Raw genomic sequence first — 16376 nt, forward strand, 5'->3', positions numbered from 1 at the left:
GCCAAATATCCTTTGCCTCACCGCACTGCAGAGAATGTTCGTCGGTGTCCTGCATGCCACATATAAGGCAGAGCGGGGAATCTACCATGCGAGTGTCGTACAATCGTTGGTGGTTGACTGTCTTTCGATTGATTAATGTATACCATGACGATCACGCTGCTGTGGTGAGGAGAGGCGTATGGACAGCTCGCCAAATCTGTCGCCAGTCTCGCGTTGTGTATTTAAGTTCGACAACATTGCTGCCATGGTGACGCCGCAAGTATCGATATACCTCACGGGTAGTGGGGATTCTTGTAGAAGGCATCTGTAACTGAACATAACTAAAATCAACAAAGAATCGCGCGACGTGAGAAAAAGAGGGCGATATTGTGCCTACCGCCACCGGCGGTTCAAAGGACGTGGGAAGAAGCACATCCAGGATAGCCGACGTGATGGCGTGTTGCCGTTGGTTCCAAGTTCGTAGTGTCGCTCGCAGGTATAGAGCTAGAGCCTTGTTCCGCACATCCGTGAGGTTAAGTCCTCCAGAATGGTGTGGGAGAGTTAAAGTCTCTTATTTGATCTTAGACAACATTCCTTGGCTGACATAGTATCCAAAGGCCGCCATTAATCTGTTAGCAATACCACGTGGCATTGGCAGTACCTGTGCCAGGTGCGGCAGTCGCGAGGCCAGGTGAACATTAGTGTAGTCCACCCTTTGGAGCAGGTCGTGCGTTCGGAGTGAATTGTTGCGTATGTGCAGTCGGACGTGCTGGAGGAGACGTCGATAGCTCGCCGCCGCTGATTGCCGTAGCGATCGGGTGAACAATACACCTAAGCATCGCAAGATGTCCACACCACTCAGCTATCGGGGTGGACAGATGAGAACTGATACTACAAAAATAAGATCACGGATGGCAAGCTACACAACAATGTAAAGATGGTCCTACAGAACCAAACAATCTAGAAAATACGAACTGAATAACAGTGCTCACTAATGATGACACAAATATGCTAAAGCGTTTGGACATTAAAAACAACAACCATCTGTATAATAGGCGGACCTGAACGCCCGTAATTTAGTCCGCAACCAGCCTCTGTAGCCGAGGTTGCTAACACGCGGTTCTGTGGTGGCGCACGACTCGGAGGCACGTCTATTTGAATTCAGGAGGTGGATGAAACTTCCACTGGCAATATTTGGCCAGCGGAAGGAGGAGAGGTGGTGGCGTAAAGTTCCTGATGACCTGTGTCTGCGCTAATGCCCTGTATTAAATTCTGAACCTCTACTCTGTGCCTCATGAAATGAGGTATTGTGACTCTGTTGACAGTGATCGGTCCGTCGGATAGGGACGTTAAGCTCGGCAGTCCCTTCTTTTTCAACATTCACCTCAAATGTAACACGCTATACTACACTACACAAACATCCATTATATCAGGTTACCTTCCATTCAAAAGGCTGTTGCACTCAGCAACTGTTATATTGACTTGTAAATAATGGATATCAGCTATCAGTTGTCCTTTTTAAATTTTATTGGTAGATCTAGATTACAGCTAGAAACTAGCCATTCTCAATGCACTATCAGTTCACTGAACTGTGGATGAAGCCCGAGCAACGGGCATTACATGCATTGATCAAAATGATAGTGCATTGAGAATGGCTAGTTTCTAGCTGTAATCTAGATCTGTCAATAAAATTTAAAAAGGACGACTGATAGCTGAAATCTATTATTTACAACATCCATTATAATCACCCACAGTCCACAACCACACGTATGACAAAATTCTCAGGTATCCGCAAGGAAAGGGTCTCATGTGCGCAGATGAGGAACACACTTTCCGACTGGCGGCTGAATCCTTCCAGTGGAATTTCCCAGCCAACAGTGCCGCACGAAATTTACATCCAGCCCGCAAACATGGTTGCTGTTAGAGCTTCGTAACCAGACAAATATGGTGCTGGGTGCACGTTGCATGCATCAAACATCAATAAATAATGAAAAAGACATTCAGTCAACGGAAATATCCAGCTACTTCGCATCAAAGTACCAAGTGAGGAGGAGCTCCCCAACGGCCTGAATGTTTGGAGAGCGTCTTAAATGCACCGTATGAGGTAATAATATGTACTTACCCTGTAATTGCTAGGTATCGTAATAAGAAAACCGCTCACGAGTTAAACCATTTAACACAGCCCTCAGCTGTTGAAGTGAAAGAAGAATAAACTTCAGTTTTACAGGAAGACACGCCAGTGAACGAATGTATTGACCCTCCTAATCATAGTAGATTATCGACTTTTACTGTTGGCGGGCAAACGGAAACCAGAAAATTAGAAATTCTGAAGAGTAGTAGAAAGTGTTGAAGCAAGCCACACGTGCAGTCGATCTCAAAGGTGTCAGAATCAATATCTACTTGACAGCGAAAAAATTTGGTATGTGCAGCGGAATTAGTGATCTGAAAGATCAAGATAGTAAGGAAGGACAAATATTACAGATTATTTTGAACGTAACGAATGTGTAACGCACATGCGAGAAACTCAGTAGAAATTAACAATAGACCTGGAGATGAATAACAGCTGCTTCCTGAATTATCTTTTTTTTATTGGTTTATTGCTGACATCCTGAAATTGGCAGGAGAGGTAATAATAAATCAGTTGGCAAAAGTATTTACTTCCTGCCTGCACTATGCTTCAATCCCACTATCGTGGAACAAGGCAAAGATTATACTGATACACAAGAAAGGAAGTATTCACAATATCAAAAACTATCGTCCTATCAGCTTGCTCTGAATGTTGTACAAAATTTTCACACAGATCGCGTTAAATCGAGTTAGTTCCACCCTAGATTCAGCCCAACCTATGGAAGAAGCAGGATTCCGAAGCAATGTTAGCACTATTGACCACATTCTGACCGTTAGTAAAGTGATAAGCAGAGAAAATGAATACGAGCTGCCTCTCTGCTTTGCCTTTGTTGATTTTGAAAAGGCGTTTGACTCCGTTAGCAATATAGCTGTTCTCCAAGCTTTCAGTGAGTAAGGAGTGGGAGGAGCGTACATTGAAGTGCTCAGCAATATCTACGAAACTTCTTCAGCTTATATTAATATCGGCGAATCGACTCAAGAATTCCGCATCATGAGGGGTGTCAAGCAAGGCGACCCCATCTCCCCAAAACTGTTCTCGTCTGGAAATGGCTATGTCAAAGCTGAGCTGGGAAGGTAAGGGAATTAGAATTAATGGAAGAAGGCTTACCAACCTGAGATTTACTGATGATATTGCCTTATTGGCCAACGACTTCGTAGAGCTCCAAATCTTAGTTACAGATCTTGCATCGGAATGTCAGATGGTTGGCTTGAACATGAACCTTTCCAAAACAAAAGTAATGTCCAACAAGTGGGTCCCAGCTGAAGATGTGAAAGTCAAGGACAATCCATTAGAAGAGGTCAGTGATTATACAGGGTGATTCAAAAATGCATGTAAATATTTCAAGGGTGTATTTGTGAGGTAAATATAAGACAAAAATGTTCTATACAATTTTTTCCATACTTGGCTTATTACAGAGTTATGAACAAAACAGGATAATACATTCAATACAACGTAAGGTATTTAATTCCCAGAGTTCACAGTTTAATTACAGTGCATTTGGACTAACAACGCAAACTGATAAATAAACGTGACGTAACAAACTGAAACAATTCCTCGCGAACACTGTATTAATTTAGGTCCTGTTGATTGAACTACAGCAATGCACAATAACTAAGGAAAATTGAAGCATTTTACAGACTGTATTGTACTGTACTGTATTTGCACAAATCTTAATGCAATGCATGTTCAAAATGCTGTCCCTGAACTTGCAGACAGACCCGTGCTCGTCGCATCACTGATCTCTGCACATTACACAGTCCGTTCAACTCTCCACGAATAATTTCACAACCACCTTCAATTCTTTGTTGTAGCACTTCTCTGTTCGGTACTGCAGAAGAATACACCAATGTCTTTAGTCGGCCCCATAAATAAAAGTCTAAAGGGTTCAGGTCAGGTGATCTGGCTGGCCAAGCAATTGGTCCTCCGCGACCTATCCATCGATGTGGATACGCAGAATTGAGGTACGCCCTTACGTTGCGGCTGTAATGGGCGGGAGCACCATCGTGCATAAACCACATGGTGGCTCGTGTTGCAAGAGGGACATCCTGTAACAATCCAGGAAATTCTCCCTCCAAAAATTCGCAGTACGCGTGCCCATTCAGCCTTGGAGGCAGAACATGAGGTCCGAGTAAGTAATTCCCCACAATACCACACCAAATGTTTATGGAGAATTGATGTTGATATCCACGCACAATTCTCGCGCCAGGATTCTCGACAGCCCACTGGTGCATATTATGCGAATTGATTACACCCGCACGAGTAAACATGGCCTCATCTGTGAATAATATCCGCCGAATGAACATTGGATCATTCAAATGACGCTCTTGTAACCACTGGCAGAATTGCTGACGGCGAGGATAGTCTTCAGGTGTCAATTCGTGCACTTTTTGCAGGTGAAATGGATGCAACTGTTGTCTCCGAAGCAGCCGCCATACAGTAGATTGTGGAAGTCGTACAGCTGCACTAATTTGTCTCGTACTGATAGATGGATCTTGGTCTACCAGGTCCAAAACATGTTCCTCGACGTTCACTGCATGCTCAAGTGGTCGACCTGAATGTGGCCCAGGACGAATGCCATACTCCCGCATACGTCTGTCCACAGATACAAACGTCTGATGACTTGGTAACCGTCTTCCTGGAAACAGCTCACTGTACCTTCGTCTTGCTGCAAGTGCATTTCCATCTGCTGCACCATACACAAGGTGCATATCAGCATACTCACTGTTTGAGTACATCATGTGCACGAAACCTTTAGCCTTCCGACGATGAATGAACGACAGGACGTACTTTTCCGTTACCAACAACATCAGCGCCATCTTCCGTACAGTAGGAGTAAACATCACGTGCAAACAAAAACAAACACTATTCATGCAGTTTCGAATCAACTGTTGGGAGATACGTATGTGAATTACGTACCAGAATATGGCATCCTGCTGCTTGCACTGCCGTCGTTTTGATACGGACATGACTTTCGTATTTAACGATAACTCTGGAATTAAACGTTTATGGAAAAACATTTATAGAACATTTTTGTCTTATATTTACCTCACAAATACACCCTTAAAATATTTACATGCATTTTTGAATCACCCTGTATATACCTTGGCCAGATTATAAATATGAAAGGAGAAGTAAGGCCAGAAATCTATCGGCGCATCAAGCTTGGCTGGCAGGCATTTGGGAGGAATTCAACAGTATTCAGATCAAAAGTGTCAGTAAATCTGGAGAAATCAGTATTTGATCAATGTATTCTTCCTGTGCTGACGTATGGTTGTGAGACATGGACAATGAACTCATTTACAAAAGGGAAACTTATGACAGCACAGAGAGCCATGGAAAAATCAATGCAGGGCTGTATAAGAAAGGATAGGAAAAGGACAGATGATACCCGGTCTGTGACGAAGGTTAAGGACATATTAAAGACAGTAGGCTCCTTGAAATGGCAGTGGGCTGGCCACGTCGCGAGAAGGAAAGACGGCAGATGGACGAAGCTGGTACTGGAGTGAAGTTCGAAAGAGCATTAGAGGCCTAGAGGAAGACCACCGGACAGATGGGACAAAGATATCAAGAAGATCGCTGGTAGCACCTTTCAGAGAACTGGCCAAGACCGTTCCACTTGGAGAGGACTGCTGAAAGCCTCCCTGAATCCACGACTCAAGAGGCCACATCATTTAATTGGCTGATGATGATGATGATTCATCCTTAGTCTTCCACCTGGTTTAATGCTGCCCGACACGAATTCCTTTCTTGTGCGAACATTTTCATCTCAGAGTAGCGATTGGGTGTATTCCAATCTCTGTCTTCTTCTACAGTTTTTAGCTTCTACAGTTTTCTCTAGTATCGTGGAAGTTATTTCCTGATGTGTTAATAGGTGTCCTACCATCCTGTCCCTTCTTCTTGCCAGTATTTTCCATATATTCCTTTCCTCGTCGACTCTGCGGAGAATCTCCTCATTTCTTATCTTATCAGTCCACCTAATTTTCAACATTCTTCTGTAGCACCAAATCTCAAATGCTTCGAATCTCTTTCGTTTCGGTTTTCCCACAGTTCATGTTCCACTTCCATGGAATGCTGTGCTCCAAACATAAATTCTCAAATTAAGAGCTACGTTTAATACTAAGAGACTTATGATGGCGAGGAATGCGCTTTTATCAGAATTAGTCTGTTTTTGATGTTCTCCTTGCTTCGTCCGTCACGGATTATTTTGCTGAATTGGTAGCATAATTCCTTAATACCGTCTACTTCTTAATCCCTAATTCTGATCTTACGTTTCCCGCAGTTCTCATTTCTGCTGCTTCTCGTTACTTTCGTCTTTCTTTGACTTCCTCTCAATCTATATTCTGTACTCATAAGACTGCTCATTTCATTCAACAGATCCTGAAAATTTTCTTCACTTTCACTGAGGATAGCAATGTCATCAGCGAATCTTAACGTTGATATCATTTCACCTTGAATTTTAATCCCACTCTTTAATCTTTCCTTAATTTCCGTCATTGCTTCTTCGATGTATATGTATTTTAATCCGAGCGCTTCGCTCTTTCTCCTCCAGTCTTTCTGTCCCACCTCAGTTCCTGTACGTATTACGTATTACACGTCTTTCTCTATAGCTTACACCCATTTTTCTCAGAGTTTCGAACATCATACATCATTTGACACTGTAGAAAGCCGTTTCTAAGTCGAAAAAAAAAACATATGAAAATATCTTGATTTTCTTCAGCCTTGCTTTCACTATCGATTGCAACGTGAGAACGACCTCTCTGGTGCCCTTACCTTTTCTAAAGCCAAACTGATCGTCATCTAACAGATCCTCAACTTTCTTTACCATTCTTCTGTATCTTATTGTTCTCAGCAACTCGTGTGCATTAGCTGTTAAGCTGATTGTGCGATAATTCTCGCACTTGTCGGCTCTTGCTATATTCAGAATTGGATGCTGTTTTCCCGAAAGTCAGATGGTATATCGCCAGAATCATACATTCTACACACCAACGTGAGCAGTCGTTTTGTTGCCACTTGCTATAACGATTTTAGAAATTCCAATGGAATGTTATCGATCCCTTCTGCCTCATTTGACCTTAAAGGGCTTTTAAATTTTGATTGTAATATTGGATCCCCTAATTCTTCCCCGTTGCCACCTGTTTCTTCTTTCATCACGTCATCAGACAAGTCGTTCCCTTCATATAGCCCTTCAGTCTAGTCTTTCCACTTACCGCTCTCTCCTCTCCATTTAACGGTGGAATTCTTACGAACTCTTAACGTTACCACCCTTGCTTTTAATTTCACCAAAGTTGCTTTGTTTTTCCGTATGCGGAGTCAGTCCTTTTCGATTTCTTGACATTTTCATTCAGCCATTTCGCCTTAGCTTCACTGCAGTTCCTATTTATTTCATTTCTAAATGACTTAAATTTCTGTATTTCTAAATTTCCCTAACTTTGTTGTACTTCCTTCTTTCGTCGATCAACTTAAGTATTTCTTCTGTTAACCATGTTGCTTCGCAGTTACTTTCCCTGTACCTAAGTTTTTCATTCCTTCTTCTGTGCTTGCACTCTTTCGAGATGTCCATTCCTCTCCAAACGACGTGGCTACTGAGCTATTCATTGTCGCATATTTCTAGCCTCAGAGAACTTAATGCATATCTCTTCATTCCTTAATACTTCCGTATCCCATTTCATTACGCATTGATTCTTCCTGACCAGTCTCTTAAATTTCAGCATACTCTTCATCATTACTGAATTGTGATCTGAGTATATTTGCTCCCGGGTACGTCTTACAATTCAATATCTTTTTTCGGAATCTTTACTTGACAATGAAGTAATCTAACTGGGACACTCCTGTCTCTCCAATCCTTTTCCAAGAATACCTCCTAATCTTGTGATTTTTGAACAGAATATTCGCTATTAATAGCTGAAATTTATTGCAAACCTAAAGTAATCTTTCTCCTCTCTCATTTCTACTTCCTTGCCCATATTCACCCGTAATCTTTTCTTCTTCTGATTCTTTTACAACCACATTCCAGTCTCCCCCTTTCATAGCAATCCCTCCCGGAGATGCGTGATGCGAATGGGGGACTAGTCCGGAATCGTTTGACACTGGAGAGATCATCATGAAACTTTTTCAATTACAGGCCACATGTCCTGTGGATATACATCACGTATAATATTTCATGCAGCGGTTTCCACTGTCTTATACGTCCTCATACCGTCGATCATTGCTGATTCTTCCGCCTTTTAGGGGCAGTTTCCCATCCGAAGGACAAGACAGTTTCATGAACATCTGTCCGCTCCTCCACTCTCTTAGACAACGACGTTGGCAGAACGAGGGTGCCTCTTATGCCTGATGTCTTAGGCCGCAATTTCTGATGATTTTTCTTCAAAATTTAAACAGTGGTCAGGTTAGAACCCGGGACCCAAAAAGTTATGAACGCTGGCCAAACACTGTACCCCTAGACTTCAGAGTTATCTACCTGAAATAAAAGAGCAGCAATTACAATGCAAAGCTTCTGTTTCAGATCAGCTTCAAGAAGTACAGGGTACAATAATATACGATCGCAGTGTTGTAACAACTGATCTGCAAGAAACGAAACGCACGTTTGTTAAGGAACGACAAGTCCGCGAAACGTTTTTGAAGAACAGTACGCCCTAAATCATTTTTGGGTGATTGTTGTCATGTTACATAAAAACTGGCTTCATGGGTGCAAAAAGATATTGATTTGAACTTTAGGGAGCAGTATATGCAAAAGCTTTTATACAAGAATGTGCCCCGCGCGGGATTAGGCGAGCGGTATGAGGCGCTACAGTCATAGAATGTGCGGCTGGTCTCGGTGGAGGTTCGAGTTCTCCCTCGGGCATGGTTATGTGTGTTTGTCCTTAGGATAATTTAGATTAAGTAGTATGTAAGCTTAGGGACTGATGACCTTAGTAGTTAAGTCCCGTAAGATTTCACACTCATTTGAACATTCTTGAAGAAGAATGTGCTAAACTACTGCTTATAACATGGAACCACAAATTACTTATCTCATTCATTATACATTATATAGTTTGTGATACATCAAGTCGGCATGTGAAAGTGTCGGAACAAATTTCTTCGTAAGTAGAGCTCATAAGATGTACCAGAAGAAACATTTCTCTAAGTCTGGATAGCATACAAGAATCAATCTCGCTCGAGATTTTCTGTATGTATTGCTGGGATAAGTTAAGATAATTGGGCACACAGACAACGAGGTACATGTAAAGATCTACAACACAAAATCCTAATCTCTGTTCAAGAATCATTAGTATCATCTCCAAGAGATCGGAAAGTTTGTCAGGTTCCTTCATCGAGTGGAGACTAAGGTTGAGAACTACAGAATAGTCCGATGCGTACAAAAAATGCCAAACGTAACTATAACTGGGTCGATGTTCTCATGATGCCCGCGAACCACTTATCTGCCGATGGTGGGATCAGTGTTTTAGAAGACGAAGCGAAGCGCAGGACGACTTCAAAACCGGAATCAGGTCTTATAATGAACTGTCCGTAACTTAATCTTGGCTAGAAATGGACCGAAGATTGCAATTAGCATTATCCCTGATTTAACTAATGACAGTTTTAATAATGATACGTCTAATACTAAACGTAGGAGACAGTACACTTACTAATACCATAATATTCAGGCATAACGTAATACCAGAGAGGAGAGTGCCGCGCCAAATACAAGCTAGCCAATCCCAAAAGCTTTAAACAATAAAGACTGTTTGCAGAACTGCAGAAGATGCTGTATCTTCGGGGCACAGAGGCTCCACGTAGTACAGCGGACTAAGCAGGGTGGTCTGCAAAGCAGGCGTGTACAACTGGACAATACCACACCGGTAGTTCCTGCCAGGCGTACAGAGGGTGCAGTGGAGAAGCACTATTTTGGAGTACCCATCAGATAGGCGGAACTGGGTTTCCAACTATTTTGCACTAGAGGTAACATCAGACGATGATTACTCTGAACTAAATGGTTTTAATCGCCCAACCATAAAAAGTGATATGCTTAAGAGAAAGATGTGGTGAGTGAAGAAATTGCCAATTCGCTAATAGCTATTAAAAGGCGCAAGATTTGGTAGATAGAAGGCCAAAATTTTGCTTTGATTTTTCAAATTAGTGCCAAAAGAAGGCCATGCAGTAAAAATGCCATTATTAGTATTGAAGATAGTTGAATCTACAGGCAAACTACCCAAAATAGTTACATATGCTTTATGCAGTGGAAAACGCAACGCCAAGCTTTCATTGATAATTTATCTGATCAAGGGTATAAGGACTCCTCTTAGTGGACGTTAATACTGGGTGTGCCCACCCTTCGACTTTATGACAGCCTGAACTTTGCTGGGGACCCTTTCAGTGATATCTCTGAATGTCCCTGGGAGAATAGAAGTCCATCCTCAAGAGGCTATATCAGAGTAGGTAGAAATGTTGGACGCTGGTGTTTGGAGCGAAGTCGATGCTCTAACTCGTCTTAAAGGTGCTACAGTGGGTTCAGGTCGGGAGTCTTGGCGGGCCAGTCCGTTTCAGGAATGTTACCATCCATAAAACGTTGCCTCACAGATGCTGCTTTATAAACAGGTGCACTGTCTTGCTGATATAATCGTCGTCTTTAATTATTCATCTACCGTACACAGTACACAATATTGTAAAGTGTTTTTGTATGTTTTCGCATTTCTTTAACCACAACAAGGAGACAACACCCAAACCATGAAGAACACCACCATATTGTAACATCACTCACTTGGCACTTCACTGTTGGCACTACACATAATGGCGGGTAGCGTTCTCCTGCATTCGCCAAGCCCAAACACTTTCATCGGATTACCACAGACCATCGGATGATGCGTCGCTCCCAATTACTCGTTTCCTTTATTGTAATAACTATTTTCTGTCCACTTGTCACTTCAACACCCGACCTGCTGCCTTGGGGAAAAAAACGTTAATGACTTGCTCTTGCCTCATGTATTAGTACTTGGAGGTACTAACCAACTTAAAAATATACTACTCCTCATAGCTGTAATTATTAGTCTGCAGATGAAGTAAATGCCATCTTAATGTTGTTCAGTACGCTGTCCTCAGTCACCGATAAAAATATCTGCACTTATACCTGTAACGCCCTGTATGTGACTATGTGTTGCTGATGGCAATGTGTAAATTAACGGTCGTTGATTAAACCAGTATTGTTTTCGTCTGTGTATGAATTAATTGATGCAGTACTGTTTTGTTATTGTAAGTAAATTTTCTCGAATACATTCAGAGAGGGCTTACTTTCGACCTCCATACTGTGATCACAGCATAATCAATGTTCAACTCCGGTAATATTTTTCTGTATCCGTTTGGCATTTTGTTAACAGTTTAGAACTACCATTGTACATTATAATTTACCCGTCTTTGAGTAGAACATTATCCTAATATTGTTAGATGCAATAATTCCTTTTAAAGCGATTTTACATGTGTAGCACATTGCAAATCTTGTATCAGTTGCTAAATAAAATCGAAACGTTATTAGCCAGCAAAGAATCTTATTTGCTGATAAAGTGTGCTACTGGACACTGATGCTAAATGTCTCAGTGTCTGAGGCGAGAGTTCGTGCCTTGTCACGAGGAGTATTTACTGTTAACCTTGGAAAAAGGATGGAGAACGGTCTCGACCACGAAGGAAACATCCCAGCAGTAGCCGGAATTAATTTAACCACTCCATCCAGCTCAAACTTAGGTCAGGATGGCCCGTCAGAGAATAGAACTTTACTCCTCCTAAATGAGGATACCAGTATCTTAATCACGGCGTCGCCTCACGTTATATGAACCAGAAGACAACGTACTTGCCGACCAAATATAATGATGGAATCTTAGCCTGATTTCAAGCTATAAAGAAAGCCTTCTTAGCGCAGCATTTGGAAAAATAGGTGTGAGTGCGGCGCCGCTGTTACCTTGAACGGTGAGGCAGTTGTCCAAGTCGACACGCACTTTGCCGCTGACGACGTCTCCGGAGAAGTACACGCAGCCCGGGTCGTCCAGGGTGACGTCGAAGCGCCGGATCTGCTCGGGCGACGGCGTACCCTGCAGACACAGACGCCGTACTTGTGTAACGATGACGTTAGGGCTGTACCAGCCGCTGCCCAGGGCGTGGCACTGATTGGCAGCGAGGCTGGTCCGCAAAAGTGTCAGTTCAATGCAGCCAGCTGCCTCAGGATATGATTATGTTGACCACGGTTGCATCAGAGCACACGCTATTAATTTACATCACAATCGAGGAAGTGTGCTGTTAAGTTCGTTGGTGTAGTGCTGGGGAATCTGAGATTTAGTCTAGCATTCCGATACCAGATCCAAGAACAAGACCCTCCATTTCGTGTACAGTCTGCACAGCAGCAATCGAGACCAGAACCAGAACGGTTGTTGGCTGTTCTCGTAAGAATTCTCGATTCTCTGATGTGAAATCGTTTCTGTGTGTTTACAGCTACCTCTTAATACAAGGATTTCCACTGATTCACTTTTTGCTAAGAAAATAACCAGCACTTGAAAATTGTGTTAAAGTGAGAGTGTTGAATGGAAAAACAGATTTATATTACCAGTCACTATTTATTCATATCCACGATGCGTTTTGGAAGTTTAAACCTCTATCAGGTGGATTTATGTGGATTAATACGGCATGTTCACCTTGAGCCACGGATTTGGGGTAACTTGTGGCACTCTCTAGCAGAGAAAAAAATAGTGTATGACTGATAGTTTTGCGGAGGTCTTTGCCATAACAGACGAACGAAAATATAAATGTGAAAGTAAAAATGAAAATAAATGTACTGACAATGGTCACAGGCTGCTATTCCTTTCCTGTTACGTAACATACACCGTCACACTCTGTAAACACTGAAGCGACAAAGGTGGAGTATACAATCCAGTAAGCGCAAAGAACTTATACCAAAGCAAAACACTACTCTGGAGCAAGTCTCAGAGCATTTTGAAGCTCTTGGTTTGCCTGAATGAACAGAAACACTTGTATAAATATTTCCAGTGATCACAGATGATTTTCTGTCAAGCTTACATAAATTAATACAGTCTACACATGTGAGTATTAAGGATGACTTATTAAAAATATTAAGGGTAATAATTATGTTGTCAACAATGTGAAAATTGATCGAAGCAAACGAAATGAATTGAAATTCGTGCTGCGCCCGTGACTCGAACCCCGGTCTCCTTGCTTTCTACGTAGAAATGCTAACCATTACACCACTGCAGTACGATGGTCAACATTGCTGCACGAACTACCTAACCTGAAGTGAAAATTTATTTCAAAACAACAATTTGCTCATCATTACTACGTTACTTTGGTAATACCTGACCGTGTGTGTGTGTGTGTGTGTGTGTGTGTGTGTGTGTGTGTTGGAGGGTGGGACAGAGGGAGATTTTTTTTTCTTTACCAGGCAGTGCCACAGGTTACCCCAAAGTCGTATGCCACATTAATTCACATGAGTCAATCAGTTGATGGAGGTTTAAACCTCTGCAACGGATAAACAGTGACAGGTAACATTTAACTTACAATTACTGTAAAGAATTTAAAAAGGTTGTGTGGTTACTTAAAAACAGACGCTGTTTTCTTCTGAATTTGTTTGTTAACTGTCATGTCGCGTTTCGTATTTAACTCATCGTCTGATGACAGACAAAAGTAACAGACGTTACATACAAATTTTAAAGAAAAGCAGATTTCTTAATAAAAGCAATTCTAAACTGACGATATTCAAGGATATTGTAAAAGATTTCAATTGATCTTTACTTGAAAATTTTACGTATGTATGCAAACAAAAAACATTGTAAAGATTTTTATACGCTGGTTTTATGTAACGTGTTACTTGAATCTTTATAAGTAAGGCAGGATTTTTGCCCGTGTGTGGGCAAACAATTTTTATGTGTTTTATATATTGACATGCACTTTCGGAAATTGTGACCTAAAAATTTCAATGTATTACTTACATTGGCCACGAGCGGCAAGCCTTTTGTTCTTGAACATTGTTCGTTTAGAACTGTTATGAGAAATTTACGTTTGTGTTTATAACAGGACATCAGATGAAGGATTAAACCTGGAACGCGCCATGACAGTTAATAAATAAATTCAGGAAAAATCTGGCGAGTGTTTCTAATCAAACAGCCTTTCAAAATACTTTATAATAATTATATTTATAACAGTTGCATGCCTATACTAGGACTTCCAGTCTGATTTAGAAAAGACTAAACATGTTGTTTCACTCGTCATCAGTGATAGTTACGGTAAGCTTAATCAAATAAGTTCTCATTTAAAAAAATGTGAAATGATGCGTAGGTAATATCCAAATTAGCATAACATCTCAAAACTTCTTTAAGAATTGTTATATTAATTTTTGGCTGTGATTGCGCAAAGATAAGACAGTAAAATTTTTGGAAACGAGTTCTGATATAAAGAGAGAAGTTGTTTATTTTTAAATTTCGTTTTAGAATTTTGTTGCACCAGAAAAAAGATTTGTGGTATTTGTTTGTGTTCAAATAAAAGTGGGTAATACAATAAATCTGATTTTAACAGTGAAATAATTTTTTTGGCGAATAGTTTCCTTAAACTGTCACGAGAAATATTGATTAACTAAAAATATGTTTTTATTTTTATTTTTGTGCAGAATGTATCATGTTTCTGTTGTGTCCTGCCCACTCGTCTAATATGGAGCGTCTAGGAATCCTGCTTTCTCGGATCTCTAGACAACAATTCATACAAATCGTGTTTGTGGTGTCACCTAGGTGGTAGCCTTTAAATCGGCCACGGTCCGTTAGTATACGTCGGACCCGCGTGTCGCCACTATCAGTGATTGCAGACCGAGCGCCGCCACACGGCAGGTCTAGTCTAGGGAGACTACCTAGCACTCGCCTCAGTTGTACAGCCGACTTTGCTAGCGATGGTTCACTGTCTACATACGCTCTCATTTGCAGAGACGACAGTTTAACACAGCCTTCAGCTACGTCATTTGCTACGACCTAGCAAGGCGCCATAGTTCAAATGGGTCAAATGGCTCTGAGCACTATGGGACTTAGCAGCTATGGTCATCAGTCCCCTAGAACTTAGAACTAGTTAAACCTAACTAACCTAAGGACAGCACACAACCCCCAGTCATCACGAAGCAGAGAAAATCCCTGACCCCGCCGGGAATCGAACCCGGGAACCCGGGCGTGGGAAGCGAGAACGCTACCGCACGACCACGAGCTGCGGACAAGGCGCCATAGTCAGTTACTATAATTACTATCTTCAAGAATGTATTTTGAACAGATAATATTGTGAATCATGTACCGTCAAGAGCGACGTTCATCATTAATGGATTAAAATTAAATATCAAACTAATTACGTCCGCTCTCTGAATTCTCATTCCTTGCCACGTTCCAGACCTCACGTCAGTATAGTTCTTCCCTCCTCACGCCAGCCTGCGTGAGCTAAAACGCGTGCATTTCGGCCTCCACTCGTAACACGGTGTTGGCTCTTCTGCTAACACAAAAGTATTAACAGATTTTTATTGCAGTACGATACATGACAATACTTAAGTTTGAGAAATTTACAATGGGATGTCGTAAGCAAAGGACGACATGAAACATAAGCAATCTCTCCAGTGTATACAACTCTTAATAGAAGTGAAAAAATACAGCTCGTAAATCGCTGCTGTAGCGTTCGTAGAACGGCTGGACTTCAACTCGCCAGCGGCCAGTCGGCGCTGCTCTTACGTTCTCTTCGCTGCCGTCCTAGAGAGGGGTCGGTCAGCTTACTATTGGTTTACGTCGTCTCACAGCCATCTCTGCTCTAACGTTCTTGCCCATCGTGTCGGCGGTTCACTTTACACCGGCACAGTTTCACTACAAAAGTAACTCCAGAAACGGATGTACCCTTGCTTTCTTTAAAATAAGACCGTTTTCTTTAGAGACATCAGATAAGTCATGAAATCACACGGTATTGGTGCATACGCGACAGATTCCCATCCGAGAACCGAGAACCGTAAGCTCTACGAGCGCAGCAGGTTGCCTGGTTGTTACATACGGTGACCCTAGCAGCTGGGTTGTACTCGCATGTGTATCTGATTTTCTTCGGTTCTGCAGAACTCAGCTGTGGATTCCTTGCTGTTCTCGATTCCTCTCGTGACTACGTCGGTTCATTTTGGAACTATCTGAGATCCAGAATGTTCACAGTTCTCTTGTTCGTTATCTTGCAAGGCAGTAAATACAGTGTCATCACGTTATTATCATGGTTTTAACGCGAATCAAGACTCTTTGGT

The 16376-nt window shown here is 41.8% G+C and overlaps 1 protein-coding gene across 1 annotated transcript in view; it reads right to left on the minus strand.

The window, feature by feature from the left end:
* LOC124805726 (arrestin domain-containing protein 17-like) overlaps positions 1-16376 on the minus strand; it is a 381347-nt gene that overhangs the window by 172930 nt on the left and 192041 nt on the right. Inside the window, exon 2 of the mRNA XM_047266296.1 lies at positions 12036-12165. Within this exon, the coding sequence (XP_047122252.1) occupies positions 12036-12165 (130 nt within the window). The remainder of the gene's footprint in view (positions 1-12035; positions 12166-16376) is intronic.

The sequence above is a fragment of the Schistocerca piceifrons genome, chromosome 7, assembly GCF_021461385.2.
Source record: "Schistocerca piceifrons isolate TAMUIC-IGC-003096 chromosome 7, iqSchPice1.1, whole genome shotgun sequence".
In the NCBI taxonomy this organism is placed as follows: domain Eukaryota; kingdom Metazoa; phylum Arthropoda; class Insecta; order Orthoptera; family Acrididae; genus Schistocerca; species Schistocerca piceifrons.